We start from the raw sequence: 18,550 nt of genomic DNA, 5'->3' as shown, positions 1-18,550 counted from the left end.
GAGGCATTTAATTATTAATCGTCTAATTTCTATTCTCCATTTGTTCTATGGTTGGCAAGCATTTTGTTGTTGTAGTTCATAGTTAAGTCCACAAGATGGCGCCAGATTTCTATGTTTGCGGACTGTTGGGTTGCCTCTTATTAGACTTTAAAAACATTCTTTCTTAATTCAAATTGTTTAAAATGCTCTTCAGATTGATACATGCATTTATGATCCCATTCCCTTATCTTATTGTCTTCTTTTTCAGCCTTCTCTATAAATTTATCTCCCTCCCCTCATTGACAACAAAAGGTAAGCCCTGCCCACAAAGAAGACTCATCCCCCTTCGCTGACTGGAAAATTCAGTTAAGGTTGCTATAGTAACCACACTCCTCCTTCTCAACCAGGCCCACTCCCTCTCTGCATCAGGGATGCTGCAAAACTGCAAACAAAAAGTATGAAAGACAACAGAAACACCACCAAGATTAAAAACACACGAGGCTGAGAGTTTTCTTTGAAACACTTTCATTATTTTCTCCACACAACCGAAAAACAAAAACAGAGTATTTTCCAGAAAGACAGAAAGAAAGAAGACAGAAAGAAAGGAAGAAAGAAAGAAAGAAGATAAAGAGGAGATTCAAACTATAGAGAGAGCTTGGCATGCTGTAGCATGCTGCAGTCTAACAGGGTGGCATAGGGCATCGTCACCAGGCTGATGGCTCACAGCGAAGCCTCTTAAACTTGTCTGAGTCTGGGACCCAGAATTAAATAAAAATCCATTGTTCTGCCTCTCAGGCTGCAGGCACATTAAACTGTTTTATTAACGTGGAAAAACAGCAGAAATGAGCCCACAGCCGAGTTTCTGCTCCAAACCGAAGTTTGAGAAATGCTGTTGGGCAGAAAAAGAAAAGTAAGTTCCAGCGCTCATGGAAGTTGTTACAGATGGTAACAGACTCAGCCATCCTGCCATCCAATCATGTGGAAGGGCAAGGATGGGCACACATGTTCACACACTCTGATGTACACACATGCAAACAAATACACAGGTTGGTCTACCACATGGGTTTTGAGAGATGGAAAGAAACAACATGCTCAACGAAAACAGACAAAATGAGAAAAGGACTTTCACTGAGTTTTGGATCAGTAGAGCAGTGATTCCCAACCCTGGTCCTCAAGGCACACTATCCTGCAGGTCTTACAGTAGATGTCTCCCTGCTATGACACACCTGATTCAAATCCATGGCTCATTAGCAGACTTATACAGAACTTGTCAGAGATCCATTTAATGTGAATCGGGTGTGTCATAGCAGGGAGACATCTAAGACCTGCAGGATAGTGTGCCTTGAGGACCAGGGTTGGGAATCACTGCAGTAGAGAAAAAAATTGGAAAATGCATGTGGTGAATCCTGATCTGGTCCCAGCCTCTGCTTCCTACTGCACCAAGCTTCGCAAGTGGAATTTGATTAGTTTATCCCAAAAAAACTTTTATCGAACAGGCAGGTCTGGTGCTTCTGCTCCTTTCAAAACTTATCATGTTGCATGTGTTTCTTAAGCTTTGCCATCAGAACAGACGACTTAGATAATACGTGCATGCATTGTACTTTTATCAGTTTGCACTACAAAAGCAAGGCAGATGGCAACTGCTATTTAATCTTTTCAGATATCTTGCAAGTATAGTATAAAAGATGTCATCGTCTTTGGTTTAAGTTTTGAGAGAAGCAGCTGGAGACTGTCCATGAAACTGGATTTGTGAAGCGGTAGAGGCTTCACTGAGGGCAGTATTCCTTCTAAATATCTCATCTGACCGTAGAGTAGGCGCAGGGCTTTGCCAAAGATGATCTGCCTTCAGCAAGCACCAACCCGGAGGAAGCTCCTTCCTCTGACTGGTGTGTGTGCAGGTGGACAAGAGTGGGAGGGAGAGACGGAGAGAGCACAGCTGGCAGCTGATGCTTGTAGGCTGGATGCGACTGTGCAGCTGTTCATCCTCATAAGATGCTCAAATAAAGTTCATGGACAGTGTGAAAGGCCACGGAGCTACTTGGAGATCACACACGCAAATAAAGAGATGGAAAAACATCATTGTTGCAGATATACAGTAAAGTGAAAGATCCTACACACTTCTTCAATTCAAAGGTTTTACACATCAGATCAGGAACCACCTGGTTTCTTAACAGGTCTTAAAATGAGACTAATACAACCTGAGAAGAATAACAACACAGCATATTACACCATGTCATTATTTACTGAACAATCCAGGTTAAAATCTAGAAGATGTTAGTGAAAAACTCAGTACACCTTGTGTTTCAACAGTTTGTAAAACCAACTTCAGCAGCAACTCAAAGTAATACTTTTCTGCTTGAAGTTATCCATCTTACGTCACTCTGGAGGAATTTAGGTCCAAATCTCTTCTGCCTACTCTGCCTCCTGTTCTAAGAAAGTGTTATTATGCATCTGTTGTATGTTTATTTGTATTTCTTTGTTTAATCTCTTTTTGTATGGTATTGTACCTGCTTTGGGACCACAATTAGCTTTCTTTGCTATAATCCGGCACATTTACATCATTCTTTTTTGTAACTAATTTTCATTAATCCGAAGTGTCCCAATTAAATAAAGAAACAAAATTGTCCTCTTGCATGAGCCACTTTCAGTGTATATTTAGCTAGCCTCCCATCTGACTCTTGAACACATTGTTAAAGAGATGAGTTCATGGTCTCGTCAGTGACTGCAAGATGTCCAGGTCCTTTGGCTGCAGAACCAGCCTGAGTTATCAAACCTCCACCACTGTGCTTGACAGTTGGTGTGAGGTGTTCAATTTTCTCCAAACTTGCTGCTGTGAGAAACTGGTCAGAACGAAGGAAATAATGGATGGTGATAATAGGGAGAAATTCTCAAAGAAAAACCTGTTTTTAGTCTTCCAGAGAATTGTGACTAGAACAGAGGTTCTGCTTCCACGAAGTCAATGGTCCTAAACACACGGCTGTAGCAACATTAGCGTGGTTTAAAGTAAAATGTCAATGTGATGAAATGGCCTCGTCAAAGCCCAGACCTCAACTCAACATGACTTAATGGCTGCTGTGTGTTAGCAGAACCAATCCAACTTTAAGGAGCTCGGGCAGTTTTAGTTTTGAAGAACGGGCAAAAATCCCAGCAGCTAGATGTGCAGCGCTCACAGACACATGCCCTGAATTCAAGATGGACGATAAAACAATCTCAGAATTAGATCATGATTAAATTTACACCGATCTTGGTGATCAGCATGACATGTTTTCATCTACAGAGTCAGCTGTGTATCCCTCAGCACAGCTGGTTACTGACTGCAAAGCACACCCCAAAAGGAAGAAAAAAGTAAATAAGTACAGCCACCTTAGTTATGCTGGCACATGCTTGGACTGCTAAGGGATGTTCTATGATGCACTGAGCACTTCTTTTTCTTCTTCCATGTACAAACATAAGACAGTATTGGCATCATAAATGTTTTTCTCCTCTCTCAGCAGGTCTATTGGTCTCTCTTTGCAGGTCCTCTCCACCCCAACCGGTTGAGGCAGATGGCCACCCTCCCTGAGTCGGGTTCTGCCAGAGGTTTTTCCTTCCTGTTAAAAGGGAGTTTTTCCTTTCCACTGTCGCCTCTTGCATGCTCAGGATAGGGGATTGAATTGAAGTCAAGATTCAACACAATCTGTTGGTTTTCTTTAACTAGGCTATTATAATGAATTGGCACAAACTGATCTGTCTGTTAAGTGCCCTGAAACGACAATACTGTGAACTGGCGCTATACAAATAAAGCTGAATAAAAAAAAACTGAAAATTTTGTTCTGTATGACTTTATCAGAGTTGACCTTTGTAGAGATAATGTTCACACATTATGATTTGATAGAGGTTTTTAGCTACATCTTACATGTGGGTGGTTTTTCTAGGCAAGCCTGACACTTTTTTCATTTGTGCTATGTGCCGTTTCATTTATTCTTCACACGTGTACTGATCTTACACATCTTAACAAATGTCATAAGTGTTCCCTTTTCTAAATCCAAAAGTATTCAAATAGACCTGGTGGTTGCAGAGATATACTCATTTTATTATGTGTATGCAATTTTCAAGTGGAGGCCTGTTATTTTTCACCCACTGCTGCATTTTGGCTTAGTTTTTACAAAATAAATAATGCACAGTATACATTATTTTGTTGTTATTCAGCTAAGGTTGCATTGACCAAATGTTTAGCTCCATTAAGGACCAGATGGCTTTTTTCCATTATATCCTGATATGTAAAATCTTAGCAGTAAGAGAGTACTTTCATGACTTCGACTGTACATCTGCAAACATACAATATGAAAAGTGCCCTTATTTGCTCACACTCTCATCCTCATGTCCAGAGCAAGACTAAAAATGAAAGGAAGCACATCAGAGCGAGGTCACATAAAGCAATGAGTGTTTGTGTGTGTGTGTGGATGAAGGACACACTCTGCAGCTCCTGAGTCTATCAGCCAACACAATGGATACAAACACTAAACATGAGCCATCAGTAACAACACCTGGGCTAGCAGAGGAACTAAAAGGCAAGAGTTTTAGAAAGAAGAGTGGACGGTTAGAAAATAAAGAATATATCCATCAACATAGTGTACATGAGAGAAAATGTTAATAAATAATTTATAAGTTACAAATCTGTTGAAAACTATGATTTGAAGATGAAAAAGTCTTGTCAGTCCTGTCTGCATACTTGCTGGCCTGAGACTCAGACCAGTTCACCCCACTTGGGTCTAAATGTGAACTATTAAAGCTCACTTTAGTCCAGGTTCTGGACTAGATTATCTTCCAGTAGTCCAGTTATTTGGACTGTATACCCCTCTTTTATTCCCTTCTTTGGGCTTCACACTTCAGAATCTCTTCTACAGCAATTGGACTAAACCTGGCCCGGGTCAGCAACGTTTATGTTGGTGGAGCCTTCCTTGGTCCTGGTCTCCCCTCAGCCGGGACACGTAGGGGCAGTAGAAACCCCATAATACTCATATGAACTTATACTTGCTGTAGCATAGGTAGGTGAACTCTGATAGCCGGGCTGTCTTTAAATAAAAAAGTGGATAAACAAAATAGCCACTCCAATGTTGAGCAGAATCACCATGGCAACCAGGATGGAGCTGTAGGCCTGCGTGGGAGACAGAAAAGAGAAAGTGTCAATAATAAGGACACAGAAAGCTCACACACTTGAGGCTGTTTTCATACATAAAGTACATTCAGCCCAGTCATTTACATCCACCCATCTGCCCTCTCAAACAACAACAAATATATTTCTTTAACTGTTTATGAGCCAATAAACATTAGGTCCAGTGTGAGATGTAAAAATCTAAAGGTTTAAACGGCTGTTTATAACGTAATGATACTTAATTTAATCAATTCATAAGCTTGTTTTAAATATGAAAAAAACAAATCACTATATTTGGAGTTGGATTCATTCCTCAGCTGTCAGGTAAGTTCTGCTGTTACTTCAGCAGAAGGATGTCAAGTTAATACAATACTGTGACACTTCGATGGTGTAAGATTTTACCCTGATGGCAGGGTCTCAAATATGTGATGCTGGCTTTAGGGCTGCTTAAATATATTGATCTGAGAATCGTTTTCAGTCTATTTCTCTCACATTATGACCAATGTTCTCCTGGAAAACATGGAACAAATGTTGTTTTTGCAAGTAATAGCAGTAATAAATGTGACACTTGTGTTTATTTTTACATTACATTACAGTGTCTGTACAGGCTCGAGACAAATCAAGACAAAAAAACAGAAACCTTAAGATTCAGGGGTGTGTTCAGTTTTTATGGTAGTTGGTCATCACCATCATTGGACAATATTTTATTCCCTTCTTGTTTTCTTCATGTTGCATAAATGACAATAAAATGAATCTTGATCTTCAAGCAGGGCCTTTCCGCGTGGAGTTTGTATGTTCTCCCCATGTATGCGTGACTTCTCTCCAGGTACTCTGGCTTCCACACACCGCCCAAAGGCATGCATTTAGATTAAATAGACTAAATTCTCCCTAGGAATGAGCATGAGTGGTTGTTTGTTTCTCTGTGTTGACCCTGCAATGGGCTGGTGACCTGCCTATGGTGTACCCTGCCTCTTGCCTAGGAACTGCTGGGATAGGCATTTTCTATAAGCAGATAGAAAAAAAAATGGATGGGTGGAACTGTAAAAGTGCTTTAATCAAAATAAAAAGCACAAGTAGCTTCCATAATCAAAAGATAGATAGTCTGAAAGATACTAACACTCTCACTGCAGCTTGTAAAACTCAGTGTTATCTAATCATTTTTTTTATCTCGGGACAGGATCGTTTTTAGATTCTTTAGCTCCGGTTTGATGTTCAGGAACCTCCTTGTAAAGTGATGTTTTCTGCTTATTTAATTAACATCTTGATTACCTTCTGTAAAATAACTGAATATTTAAATGATGAGTAATCGCTTCTTGATTGTCATCAAACTTGTATTTTACTTAAAAAAGAAATAGAATTTCCATTTTAAGATAAATAATCCAGTCCTGTGTGTAAGGGGGCATCTTGTTCCGAAACTCTTCAGCAGATGCTTGCTGATAACTTAGCTCATGTGGGTGAAGGTCGGTCTTTCTGGCCACCTGTCCTCTCCAGGTTAATTAGTGGAGGCAAGAAAACTAAGTGAAGTTATCACATTCCTTCTCATTCTGAGTTAATCTCTAAACTATTAAAAGTGTTAAATATATTTTTGTCTTGATGAAGGATGTACCTAAACTGGAGGACCTGCAGAAGAGCACTGTGCATGGTTAACACAGAGTTAAGCTGCATTTGTGTAACATTGTTGTGGATGAATTCGTCCAGAGTAGCTGCTAACAAGGTTTCTGCTGATCAACGTGGTGATAGGCTTATCACAGATCTGTCAGAGATGATTACCAGACCGCAGGTGGATGCGGATCTGATCGTCAGCCCTCAGTATTGTGCTCTTTTATGTACTTACATGTCCATATCTATATATCACAAACCTGTTTTCTAAAGGCATTTACAATGGAGTCCACTGTTTAAAAGGGATTTGCAGATGTTATAATTAGATTGTTTTCAGTCATTTTATTTTTTTTTTCCTGCTTATTTTAGTAAAAGTATTGTTTCTCCTGTCACTATTTAATTTGTGGAAGAGCATAATTTTTTTTATTTAGCCAACAATAATGAAACTATCTGAATATATATATATATATATATATATATATATATATATATATATATATGTGTGTGTGTGTGTGTGTGTGATAGAAAAAAATACTTTGCTTTCTTGCTTTCACCTCAGTCTACAAAGATCTCCAATAAAATCAGAAAAAGTTGCTACATTTGTCACTTGTCGCTAATTGGAGATCTTTGTAGACTGAGGTGAAAGCATGAAAGCAAATACGTAACTTCTTCTGAATGAGCACTCGGTGTTGCTGCTGGCTCCTCCCCTGTCCAGAAAGACACACAACCTCAGTCCACACAGCACCCAGTTACAAGCTGCAGTCAGAGCTCCAGGACCAGACTGAAAGTGAAACATGCAAAGCTGACACTGGTTGATCCCGCCCTGACTTACCGTCAGATATTAATGCCTTTAATGAAGGGTGTGGGGGAAAACATTTAAAAAGTTGAAAATACATGTTCAAACATGTAACAACAGCCGAGATGCTAGTTAAAGTAAGTGAATTTTTTTACCGTTCTGAATTTAAATGCAAATAAATGCATTTTTCCAGAAATTACTGAAGCTTGCATTTATAATATTAATGTCTTTTCATATTATATGATTTAGTCATCCTCTGAAATCCATTTAAACAAAAAAAATTGCTTTTGGGGGCAAATATTGTTATGTTATTTGATTAAAATGTAATTAATTAATTACAAAGCTACTATATATATATATATATATATATATATATATATTCCATTTATGCAAAAAATATATATAAAAATAAAGAAAGAAGGAAAAAAACATAACAAAAATACATAAAAATGTCTCACAAATATGTTGGGAAAAAAAGTCTTTATTTTTTTTATCACATATATTTCTTGAATTATTTCAATCTGTTAATCACCGGTGGGAATTTCTTTGCATAGCCATTTACAGACTACCGCTTTCTACTTTTTACTGGCCACCAGCAATGTTTGTAACAAACATTTTTTTCTTCCCATAATGTTTTTTGATAGATTTCCAGAAAAAAATTATACTAAAATCCAGCTTATTTCCACCACCACCTGCACCCAGTATCAGATAATACCCGGCCATTCCCAAACATGAAAATGATTTGCTGATGATTTGCTGATTTATTACCACACTTTCTCCAACACTGGCCATATGCTGCTTTCTCATATTGTTAATTTATTTTTTGTGGGGTCAGAAAAAAAATCTAATATAATTTTTCCATCTAAATGTTATACATAAATCTGAGCTTGACATAGAGAATTAGGATTTCCAAATATTTGTCCAGTCTTCATCCGTTAATGTCAGCTTAGCCTCTTTCTCTTATTTTAGTTTGATAGGTCTAAGCTGCCTTTATTTCTGCGTCAGCTGAGGTCTTCCAGCATCTTCCAAATGACACTCAGGATGTTTTATGAGTCTGTGGGGGCCAACACTATCCTCTTTGCTGCTGCATGCTGGGGCACCAGACAGAGGGTAACCAATGGCAACAGGCTGTAACTGATGTGCAAGACCAGCAACGTTATGGGGATGAACCTGGACTCTGTTACCATTGTGTCAAGGAGGAGGATATTTTTAAAGTTAAGAACAAAACTGGAAAACATCTTTCAACCACGTCATGATGTGCTGGTAAGTCAGAGAAGCACATCCAGCACTGGGCTCATTCCACTGTGGAGCACTAGACACCTGCCTGAGGTTATCAACCTCTAAAACTGTGTTATAGAGCTATCTACATAACCATTATACACATACTGTTACCACTATTTTTACTAAATTAGTATGTCATTCATATTTCATATTTACTTCTTTTATTTCATATTTTTCCAATGGACGTTGGTAGATACCAGCAGTAAGGGATACCGTCAAGCTGAAGAAGGAGTCCTATCGGGCCTTTTTGGCCTGTGGGACTCCAGAGGCAGCTGATGAGTATCGGTGGGCTAAGTGGAGCGCAGCTTCGGTAGTCGCTAAGGCAAAAACTTGGGCATGAGAGGAGTTTGGAGAGGCCATGCAGAATGACTTCTGGACGGCTTCGAGGAGATTCTGGTCCACCATCTGGCGGCTCAGGAGGGGAAAGCAGTGCTCCGTCAACACTGTGAACAGTGGGGATGGGGGCTGCTGACCTCGACTCGGGACATTGTGAGGCGGTGGAAGGAATACTTCGAAGACCTTCTCAATCTCATCAACACGTCTTCCGATGAGGAAGCAGAGTCTGGGGTAGCTGGTGCTGGCTCTCCTATCTCTGGGGCTGAGGTCGCTGAGGTGATTAAAAAGCTCCTTGGTGGCAAGGCCCCGGGAGTGGATGAGGTCTGCCCAGAGTTCCTTAAGGCTCTGGATACTGTAGGGCTGTCGTGGCTGACACGCCTCTGCAGCATCGTGTGGACATCAGGGACAGTTCCCTTGGACTGTCAGACTGGGGTAGTGGTCCCCCTCTTCAAGGAGGGGGACCGGAGGGTGTGCTCCAACTACAGGGGTATCACACTCCTCGGCCTCCCCGGTAAGGTCTATTCTGGGGTGCTTGAGAGGAGGGTCGGTTAGATAGTCGAACCTCGGATTGAGGAGGACCAGTGTGGTTTTCGTCCCGGTCGTGGAACAGTGGACCAGCTTTACGCCCTCTTCAGGGTCTTTGAGGGGGCATGGGAGTTTGCCCAACCAATCTACATGTGCTTTGTGGACTTGGAGAAGGCATTTGACCGTGTTCCCCGGGGACTCCTGTGGGGGGTACTCCGGGAGTATGGAGTGCTGGACTCACTTGTACGAGCTGTCCGGTCCCTGTATGACCGGTGTCAGAGCTTGGTCAGCATTGCCAGCAGTAAATCAGAATCGTTTCCAGTGCAGGTTAGACTCCGCCAAGGCTGCCCTTTGTCACGATTCTGTTCATAACCTTTATGGACAGAATTTCTAGGAGCAGCCGAGGTGTTGAGGGGATCCGGTTCGGTGGCCTCAGGATTGGGTCTCTGCTCTTTGCGGATGATGTGGTTCTGTTGGCTTCATCAGGCCGTGATCTTCAGCTCTCACTGGAGCGATTCGCAGCTGAGTGTGAAACGGCCGGGATGAGAATCAGCACCTCCAAATCCAAGACCATGGTCCTCAGCCGGAAAAGGGTGGAGTGCTCTCTCCGGGTCTGCAATAGGGTCCTGCCCCAAGTGGAGGAGTTCACATATCTCGGGGTCTTGTTCACGAGTGAGGGAAGGATGGAGCAGGAGATCGACAGGCGGATCGGTGCGGCGTCTGCAGTGATGCGGACTCTGCATCGGTCTGTCGTGGTGAAGAGGGACCTGAGCCAAAAGGCAAAGCTCTCAATTTACCGGTCGATCTACGTTCCTACCCTCACCTATGGTCATGAGCTGTGGGTAGTGACCGAAAGAACAAGATCGCGAGTACCAGCGGCAGACATGAGTTTTCTCCGCAGGGTGGCCGGCCTCTCCTTTGGTGATAGGGTGAGAAGCTCAGTCATCCAGGAGAGGCTCAGAGTAGAGCTGCTGCTCCTCCACATCGAGAGGAGCCAGATGAGGTGGCTCGGGCATCTGGTTAGGATGCCTCCTGGACGCCTCTCTGGTGAGGTGTTCCGGGCACGTCCCACCGGAAAGACCAACATCCTGGCACCAGACACTTCACAACATCATTAGATGTTTCTCACCCATGTCATATGGTAATTCAGGGGACTTTCTCTGGTAATTCAGGCGGCCACATTAATGTGGATAATTGGTCTGAAATTCTGCATCACTGAAGGAAGAAAACTCAAACTCAAACAAATCATGGCAACAGTTTCATGCCCCAACCTTCTCTACACTGGATCAAAGCAAGTTTTGATAATGAGTGAACCCACTCAGTGAAAGAAGCCGTGTAGCGACTTCAAATCCTTGACACAAAATGCAGAACAAAAGCCCAGAGCGAGTAACCTTGCTACACTTTTTGATCCTCATCTGAACTTTGAAGCACAAATACAAAGTATCACCAACAGTGCTTTTTATCATCTGAAGAAATACTGCAAACACACAGCCATATCTCTCCCACGCAGGGACTTATTTGTGCTCTTATCACATCGCAAGGCTTGACAACAGCACTGTGATGCTGAAGGAGAAGCTTTAGCTAAAACGGCAGAGCAGCCAACATGCAGCAGCACAAGTGCTGACCAGGATCAGGTTGAGAGGGCAGATTATGTACACATGCACCTGTTTAAAGCCTCCTCTGTGGCAGATTTGTCACAGAAGCTGTGAAAGATGTGTCCTGTGAAATTTATTCATTGATGCGGCAGTGGGCTTTCACTTTTGAAATCTACACATCTGTGATAAGGCTCATGCAGGAATGGGTTCTGGGGGTGACAGCAGGTGATGGTAATCTTAAAGACATTTTTTATCTTACTCATCTGCAAATCCACTTCTTAAACTGAAATGCAGTTTTATTCCTTTGTAAGTGTTTTTTTGTTTTTTTCTTGTTGTCATTGTCAGCCTTATTGTTGCGCTGCATGGTGAAAGACTTATCTGGGGAATCATCTTCATATAAATATGTGCCAATGGGAGGCACAGAGCTCATTTCTGTGTTCCATGATGACTGGATGATGCCTTTGAGTGGACAGGAAGATGCAGAGCTGTCTTCATTCTGATGTTTCTTGCAAAGTGGATACAGAAAAGCTTCAAGAGTCACTTGTATTGTCCCTATGAAATATACTTTTCTATTGGGAACTTCCATCAGGACACAACGGAGGAAAAAAGTTTAACTGAGTGCCTGACTGAAGATGCATGTATGTGTGGCAACATTTTTTGTGTCAGAGCTGCCTCAGTGTGTGCACTAGTCACACTTGCTGTGTATTTATGTGTGTGTGATAGTATCTGTGTTTACAGTGAACCTGTTTAACACAAATCTCACTTGCCTCTCTGCAGCTGCAAACACACACACACACAAGCACCCCACCTCCATCCCCCTTGTCACTGACACACACCCACCGATTGGCCGCTGTTGAAGCAAGGCATTCACTGTTCCCTAGCAACAGAGTGCCGGTTAACCAATAGGGGGCTTTCTGTGAGGAAGGGGCTAGGTTTCCATTCTGCTGTTACTAAGGTGCAGTGAGGAGCGCTGGGGTTGTCTCTGCGCCTGTATCTGTGTACTCTATGCGTTCATGTGTGTGTTTCAGGCAGGTAGCAGCAGCTTCTGGCTTCAGTCACTTTTTCCAGTGACATCGCACTGCTGCACACAAACGCACATTCAAGTGAGCAAGTTGTGCGAGAAGCCAAATTTAGCAGTTTGCACAAATGCAAAGTGATTGAAAGAGAGAGTAGGAGTGTATTCCTAATGCGCATAATGTGTGGTTTTTCACTTTGCTTCATGTTGCTTTCATTTCCTAATGCTTCCACCATATTACCAACGAGGATTAATGTGGTTGAGGCCATCCTCCAGCCTAACTCAAGATGTACCCAAGAAAAAAAAAAATCTTTTTACAACATTTTATAATCCCCTCTGCTTCCGCATAGCACAAAAAAAGATCTTCCTTTATTTCACAAGGTTGCGCTTCTCCCACAGGATTATCTTAATATGTGGGATAACATTGTGTTATGTCACCGGGGACGGGATGTATCCTCATGACAGTGGGTAACAAATCCTTTTAGTCAAATCAATGTGTGGCAGTGACATGACAGATATGACAAATGTGCCATACAGCTGCTGTCCAGTTATAAATCCATGCAGATGACCAGAGAATTGAAATGTAAAGCTGCAATAATCAATATTTTAACATCACAATTGATCCACTGACTGAGTGAAATGGGCCTCGCATGGCAAACCTACTGCAACCTGCAAATGTAAAGAGGTCATGCTACAGTATTTAGGTCTCTTTATTTTTATTTAGTGTGTATTAAGTTTTTAGCAATCTCTCATTTATTTAGATTTGACCTCTAATGAGTCAGACTGTCTCCTCATCTTCAAAAGATTTCATCAGGAAGTTTTTCTTTGCTTTTGTTTTTTCTTTCATTTTCAATCCAGTCTTTGTAGCTTTTTATTTAAGCCACTTAATGCTGACCTTTGAGTCATTAATGCATTAAAAGAAAGCTGAAAGAATGAACCAGTGTTGTGTGGGCCTGAATGATGGTGAAACAAAATCTAATTGTAATTTTTCTGACAAATATTGTGATTTAATCTTTTTTAAATTCCAGCTTCCATTCAGTGTTCATGCCGAAATATATTTTTATATGAGATAGAGGATAACCGCATAAGATGACATCTAAATACGAACTGCTGCAAGAACATAAAGTTCAGACATGAACGGCTTTATTTACCTACTGCAAGATGCAACCTGTGAGCAAAACACTAAAGTTTCCATTAGAACAGGTTAAACTTTGTCCTTACAGTAAAAACTAAACTAATCTAATTTACTGCAGTGTTTCTGAATGGACAAACAATTACAGTATGTGTGAAGTGAGAATCCCATGAGCTTTACAACTGCAGTACCAGCTTTGTTTGATAGGTGCTAGAGCCCTGTTTGGGATAAGGCACAGAAGACAGTACAACTGAAAAACAGTCCCAGAGTCTGGACTTCAACATAATTGAAGCAGTGTGGGATCATCTTGAAAGAACTGAACAAAAGTCAGCCAACATCCAAAGAAGAGCTTTGGAGAGTCCTACAAGAAGCCTGGAGAAATATTCCTGAAGACTATAGAAACATTAAAGAAAGTTTGTCTTAGATGACAAGGGACAAGAGGTCTTTACACTGGCTGTCTGTCCGTCTGTCAGAGAATAGAATTTAAAGTTCTGCTGCTGGTCTATAAAACTCTAAATGGTTTGGGACCAAAATACATCAGCTGCCTCCTGACCCAGTATGAACCTACCAGACCCCTCAGGTCCTCTGGATCCAGTTTCTTATCAGTTCCCAGAGTCAGAACCAGACATGGAGAAGCTGCGTTCAGCTTCTATGCTTCACATGTCTGAAACAAACTCCCAGAAAGCCTCAGATCAGCTGGAATGCTCAGTTTATTTAAATCCAGGTTAGAGATCCACCTGCTCTCTGTTGCATTTCAATAGTTTTTATTTAAAAGTCCAAATCTGCATTTGTTTCTTTTAAGGTTGAATTTTTAAATTTTTAATTTTAACTACTACTACTACTACTACTACTACTACTACTACTACTACTAATAATAATAATAATACATTTTACTAAATAAAACTAATCAAAGTTAAACAAAGTAGTTTAAGTGCAATAAAACAAGGAAGTGGAATAAAACAGTTTAAAAACACAGAAATACAGCAAACAGACAGATGAGTTGAAACAGGGTTAAAGGTTGTAGGTAAGTTTGAACAGGTGGGTTTTTAGAAGGGATTTAAAGAGAGGGAGGGAGTCAACATTACAGAGGTCAGGAGGAAGGGAGTTTCAGAGTTTGGGAGCAGAGCAGCTAAAAGACTCCCATAGTAACGTGGTGACAGTAAGATGAAGAGGGGAAGAGGATCTGAGTGAAGGGGAAAGGATGGCAGCGTGGAGCAGAGTGGACAGATATGGAGGAGCGAGATGATAGATGCCCTTAAAAAGTGAAAAGAGGGATTTGGAAAAAGGATACGGTATTTAATGGAGAGACAGTGAAGCTGTTGTAGGACAGCGGTGATGTGGGAAAAGGATGGGGTTTTAGTGCTCATCTGGGTTGCAGAATTCTGGACCAGTTGAAGTTTATGGAGAGATTTGTGAGGAAGACAAAAAAGAAGGACGACCAGGCTTTGGACCAGGATAGCAGTGGAGGGAGGTGTGGGGGACGGGCTAAGGCGGTTAATGTTGCGAAGGTGGAAGTATGCAGACTGAAGGAAGGGAGACTTGAAGAGTTGTCGATAGAAAGTGAGAAACTGAAGAGGTATGAGTTAAAAGTGTGCAGATGAAAATGAAGTCTGGTTTTATTGCTGTTAAGTTTGAGGAAATTGGAGGAGAACCAAGACTTTAGGTCATCTAAACAGTTGAAAAGAGAGGGAGGTGGGAAGAAGAAATTTGGTTTGCTAGAGATGTAGAGCAGGATGTCATCCTCGTAGCAGTGAAATTGAACATTGTGTTTCTGGACGATATTGCCAAGGGGGAAGATGCAGGTTATGAAAAGAAGGGGACCCAGGACAGAGCCCTAGGGACACCTGGAGGAGAGGAGAGGGTTGGGAAGAGAAGGACTTAAGCTGAATGAACTGAGTGTGGCCAGAGAGGTATGATTTAAACCACTTAAGTGGGGTGTGATTGAGGACAAGAGAAAATGATCTACTGAGAATGTTGGTGTGAAATTTAATATCAAGGGCCGCACTCAGATCAAGAAGGATGAGGATGGAGAGAAGACCAGAATCAGCTGCAATAAGGGGGTCATTAGTGATTTTTAAGAGTGCAAATTCAGTGCTGTGGAAGGAGCGGAAACTGGACTGAAATTGTTCATACAGATTGTTTTGGGTTAGATGAGTACAGAGTCCAACAAAGATTTTTTGAAATAGAGAAATACCCGCCACTTCAGGTCCAGATGTGTTTCTACACAACCAAGTAGACGAAAGCATGGAAAAAGCTTGGAAGCAGTTGGGGTTAAGACCCTGACAAATCCTGCATTGTTTCTTCTCCTATAATTACAAATTTTAGTGTTTTAATAGCATTGTTTCTATGTGCGTTTGGTGTAAACAGTCAGTTTAATCATGGCCTAGATTCTTCTGAGTAACCAAGTCTGTCATTTTCATCTAAAAGTTGGCTAGAACATCTTTCTGAATAAAACAAAAACATTAGCTCAAGTTAAAATTAACTCAGCTCATATATTCTTGTCAGCTTTCACAATCTTGCTGAGTAAAACAAGAACGCAGCTGCACTTTTATTAATCCCATAAGCTTTAATTTACCCACAACATATCAGAAGCTAACAGAGAAGGACCCTAAGCAATTATTGTGGTTAACAAACCTGTATATTCACAGTTTCTTCTTTCAGACAAAGTTAAGGTGGAAGATGTTCGTTTTACATTGACATGTTTTGATTAGCATCTGCATGGTGTCCCTGGCATTTGCAATGATTCGATTTGGCCAGGGACACGATCAACTGGGAATGAGGGAGACTTTTAATTCTCACACATCTGTAACCCTCCTGACCATTAAACGGTGGGTGGCGTGGCCAATAAGGTGGTATGCACATAAGGCATACCATCAGCAGAATGTGTCTACAATGGATCTGAACATCGATAGTGGAAGACAGAGTGAAAAGCAGGCCGCCACTGAGTGGATGTGAGGGGTATGATAGTATTTAAAAAGAGGGGATAGCAACACACATTTCCTGGTTTTCTCACTAGGGAGGCACACAAAGTGTTGCTTTGGGTTGCACACATGAAAAATGCTGCAAATAATAGAGTAAGAAATTAAAAGGGTGTTAAAGAGAGTACAATATCCACCTCCACATTGCCGGTCTGCCATGGTGTGAAGTGAGTGTGAGTTTTTGACTGTTGGCTCGGGAAAGTTAGAGGTATGGCCAACACAGGCATTCTCGCCCTGAAATCAGGAACATGTAGGGATAATGATTTTTAAACATTATTTAACCACAATATAAACAAATTCAACATTTAATGCAGGAACACACTCAAAGAAAGTTGAGAGAGAGGCTAGTTTAGACAGAAAGGTTTATAGAATATACAGTAACAGTGTTTTTGGAAGATTCTACAACCATCCAATAAACTGGGACAGGTGAGGGTGCCAGGATTTTGTATGAAAAGAGTATCTGCCAAAGATTTAGACTTTCCAAGCAAGGATGGGTTGTAACTCATCACTTTGTACCAAACTCTGTCAGAGAACCACAACAAATCTTCAAGAAAATATTTCTAAATGCAAAATGGCAAATAAAAACTTTGGTCTTGTGAGATCTACAAAGCAAAATATGTGAGAAGATTCAGAGTCTGTGAAAATGTGTGTGTGTAACGGACAATGGTGGAAACCTCTTAATAAGCTCTTAGCAGCAAAAGTATTAGTTGAGACATGTATTCGTTACTGAACCATAACAAATAAACAACCAGAGGAAAAAAACACAGACTCTGCTGGTGTACTTTGCAGCTGCATCTTATTGAGAATATTAAAAATGCTGGCAGTATAAAAGGTCTCAGTGTGAAGTTTGCTATCAAACAAGAGTTTATCACTGTCACTGAAAATCCTCACTCACTCAGCAAAGAGGACAATGTCCATAGTCTTGGGTTTATGCAGTAGATACACCACAAACATATGAAGATAAAAAAAATGTTTGAAAGTAACTGCACAGACTAATTGCCAGCCAATACTTCGACTAAACATCAAAGATAAAACAATACTTAAAACCCCAGAGATTTGACTGAAGGCCTCACAGCTTGTTTCCTCGTGGAAATAAGAGGTTGCTTCTTGCTGTGTAGAAAACCATTTTACCATCTTGCCTAGTTTTCAAACCAGCAAATATTCACAGGTTGAGTTTTGTGTTGTATGGAAGCCTAGAGTGGCAATTATTGGCTATTATCCTTTTTTTCAAGTGTTATCTCAAGACAAGTTTATTTTCTTGTTATTGCAGACCCCATGACAGCTGATGGGAGGGGCTAAAATCATGATGTATATATGTAATTATGTGAATGAGTGATTAGTAAAACCTAACAGACACGTTACAATTTCAGCCTTTGTCAGACTTGATAAAAGTAAAATTGGATGTATTGATCAGTGATGAATGTGATGTCAGCGTCCGTTGCTGTACTGAGGCATCCCAGCATAGAACAGCACTGGTTGAGGTGCTGGGAGAGAAGAAAATAATGGCTAAGGTCCCATTGCCACTTCTCTCGGCTTCCGTAGTGTTGTCATTAGACTCAGTTAGCATTGTTTTAAGTGGGTTCATTCATTTTTCTGTGCTAAACTATAATTACCTGCAGTTTAATTATATTTCAAATCAAATTTTTTCCTCAGTTCACTTTAATCTTTCAGAGCTCTAAGAGTGCAGGGATATTAGAAATCAGGCAAAGTGTGGGGCACTGTGAGAAAATCTATTTAGCGACATTCTGTTAGAAGCTGTGCTGTGTCAACAATTTAGTATTGGTTCAAACTGACACACTTTTCAGCAGTTTCGGAGCAGGTTTTCACAGTTTTCTCTCTGTGAGATATAACATGAATACCAACATTCTGTATGACAAAACAGACCATTCAGGTCCATATTTATCTATGTACTGACTGTATGTTTATTCCAAAAGATGGCTATCATTACCGACTGAGCCCTTGTCACACATATCAGCAGCAAAAGAAAAAGGCATTAGCATGAAATAAACACGTCTGAAAACTATTTCAAGTACCTCAACAGCTTTTTCCTACAATAAACTTCACTGATTTAACTGTGGAGCAGCTTTTGGGAGGTTCATAAGTGACCCCCTTTAGCTGTAGCAAATCAAGAGATGTTTATTACATTACAATGAATTAGTAGCCACTTTTATCCAATGTGA

General features: G+C 40.9%; 1 protein-coding gene across 1 annotated transcript in view; it reads right to left on the bottom strand.

The window, feature by feature from the left end:
- Nucleotides 1–4,394: 4,394 nt before the first annotated feature.
- The window catches only part of jph3b (junctophilin 3b), an 82,021-nt gene continuing 67,865 nt past the window's right edge, over nucleotides 4,395–18,550 (bottom strand). Inside the window, exon 6 of the mRNA XM_041997131.1 lies at nucleotides 4,395–5,116. Within this exon, the coding sequence (XP_041853065.1) occupies nucleotides 5,036–5,116 (81 nt within the window). The 3' untranslated portion in view covers nucleotides 4,395–5,035. The remainder of the gene's footprint in view (nucleotides 5,117–18,550) is intronic.

This window comes from Melanotaenia boesemani, chromosome 10, assembly GCF_017639745.1.
Source record: "Melanotaenia boesemani isolate fMelBoe1 chromosome 10, fMelBoe1.pri, whole genome shotgun sequence".
NCBI classification, from domain to species: domain Eukaryota; kingdom Metazoa; phylum Chordata; class Actinopteri; order Atheriniformes; family Melanotaeniidae; genus Melanotaenia; species Melanotaenia boesemani.
Note: the sequence above shows the minus strand (reverse complement) of the source record. Positions and strands in the feature narration are given on the sequence as shown.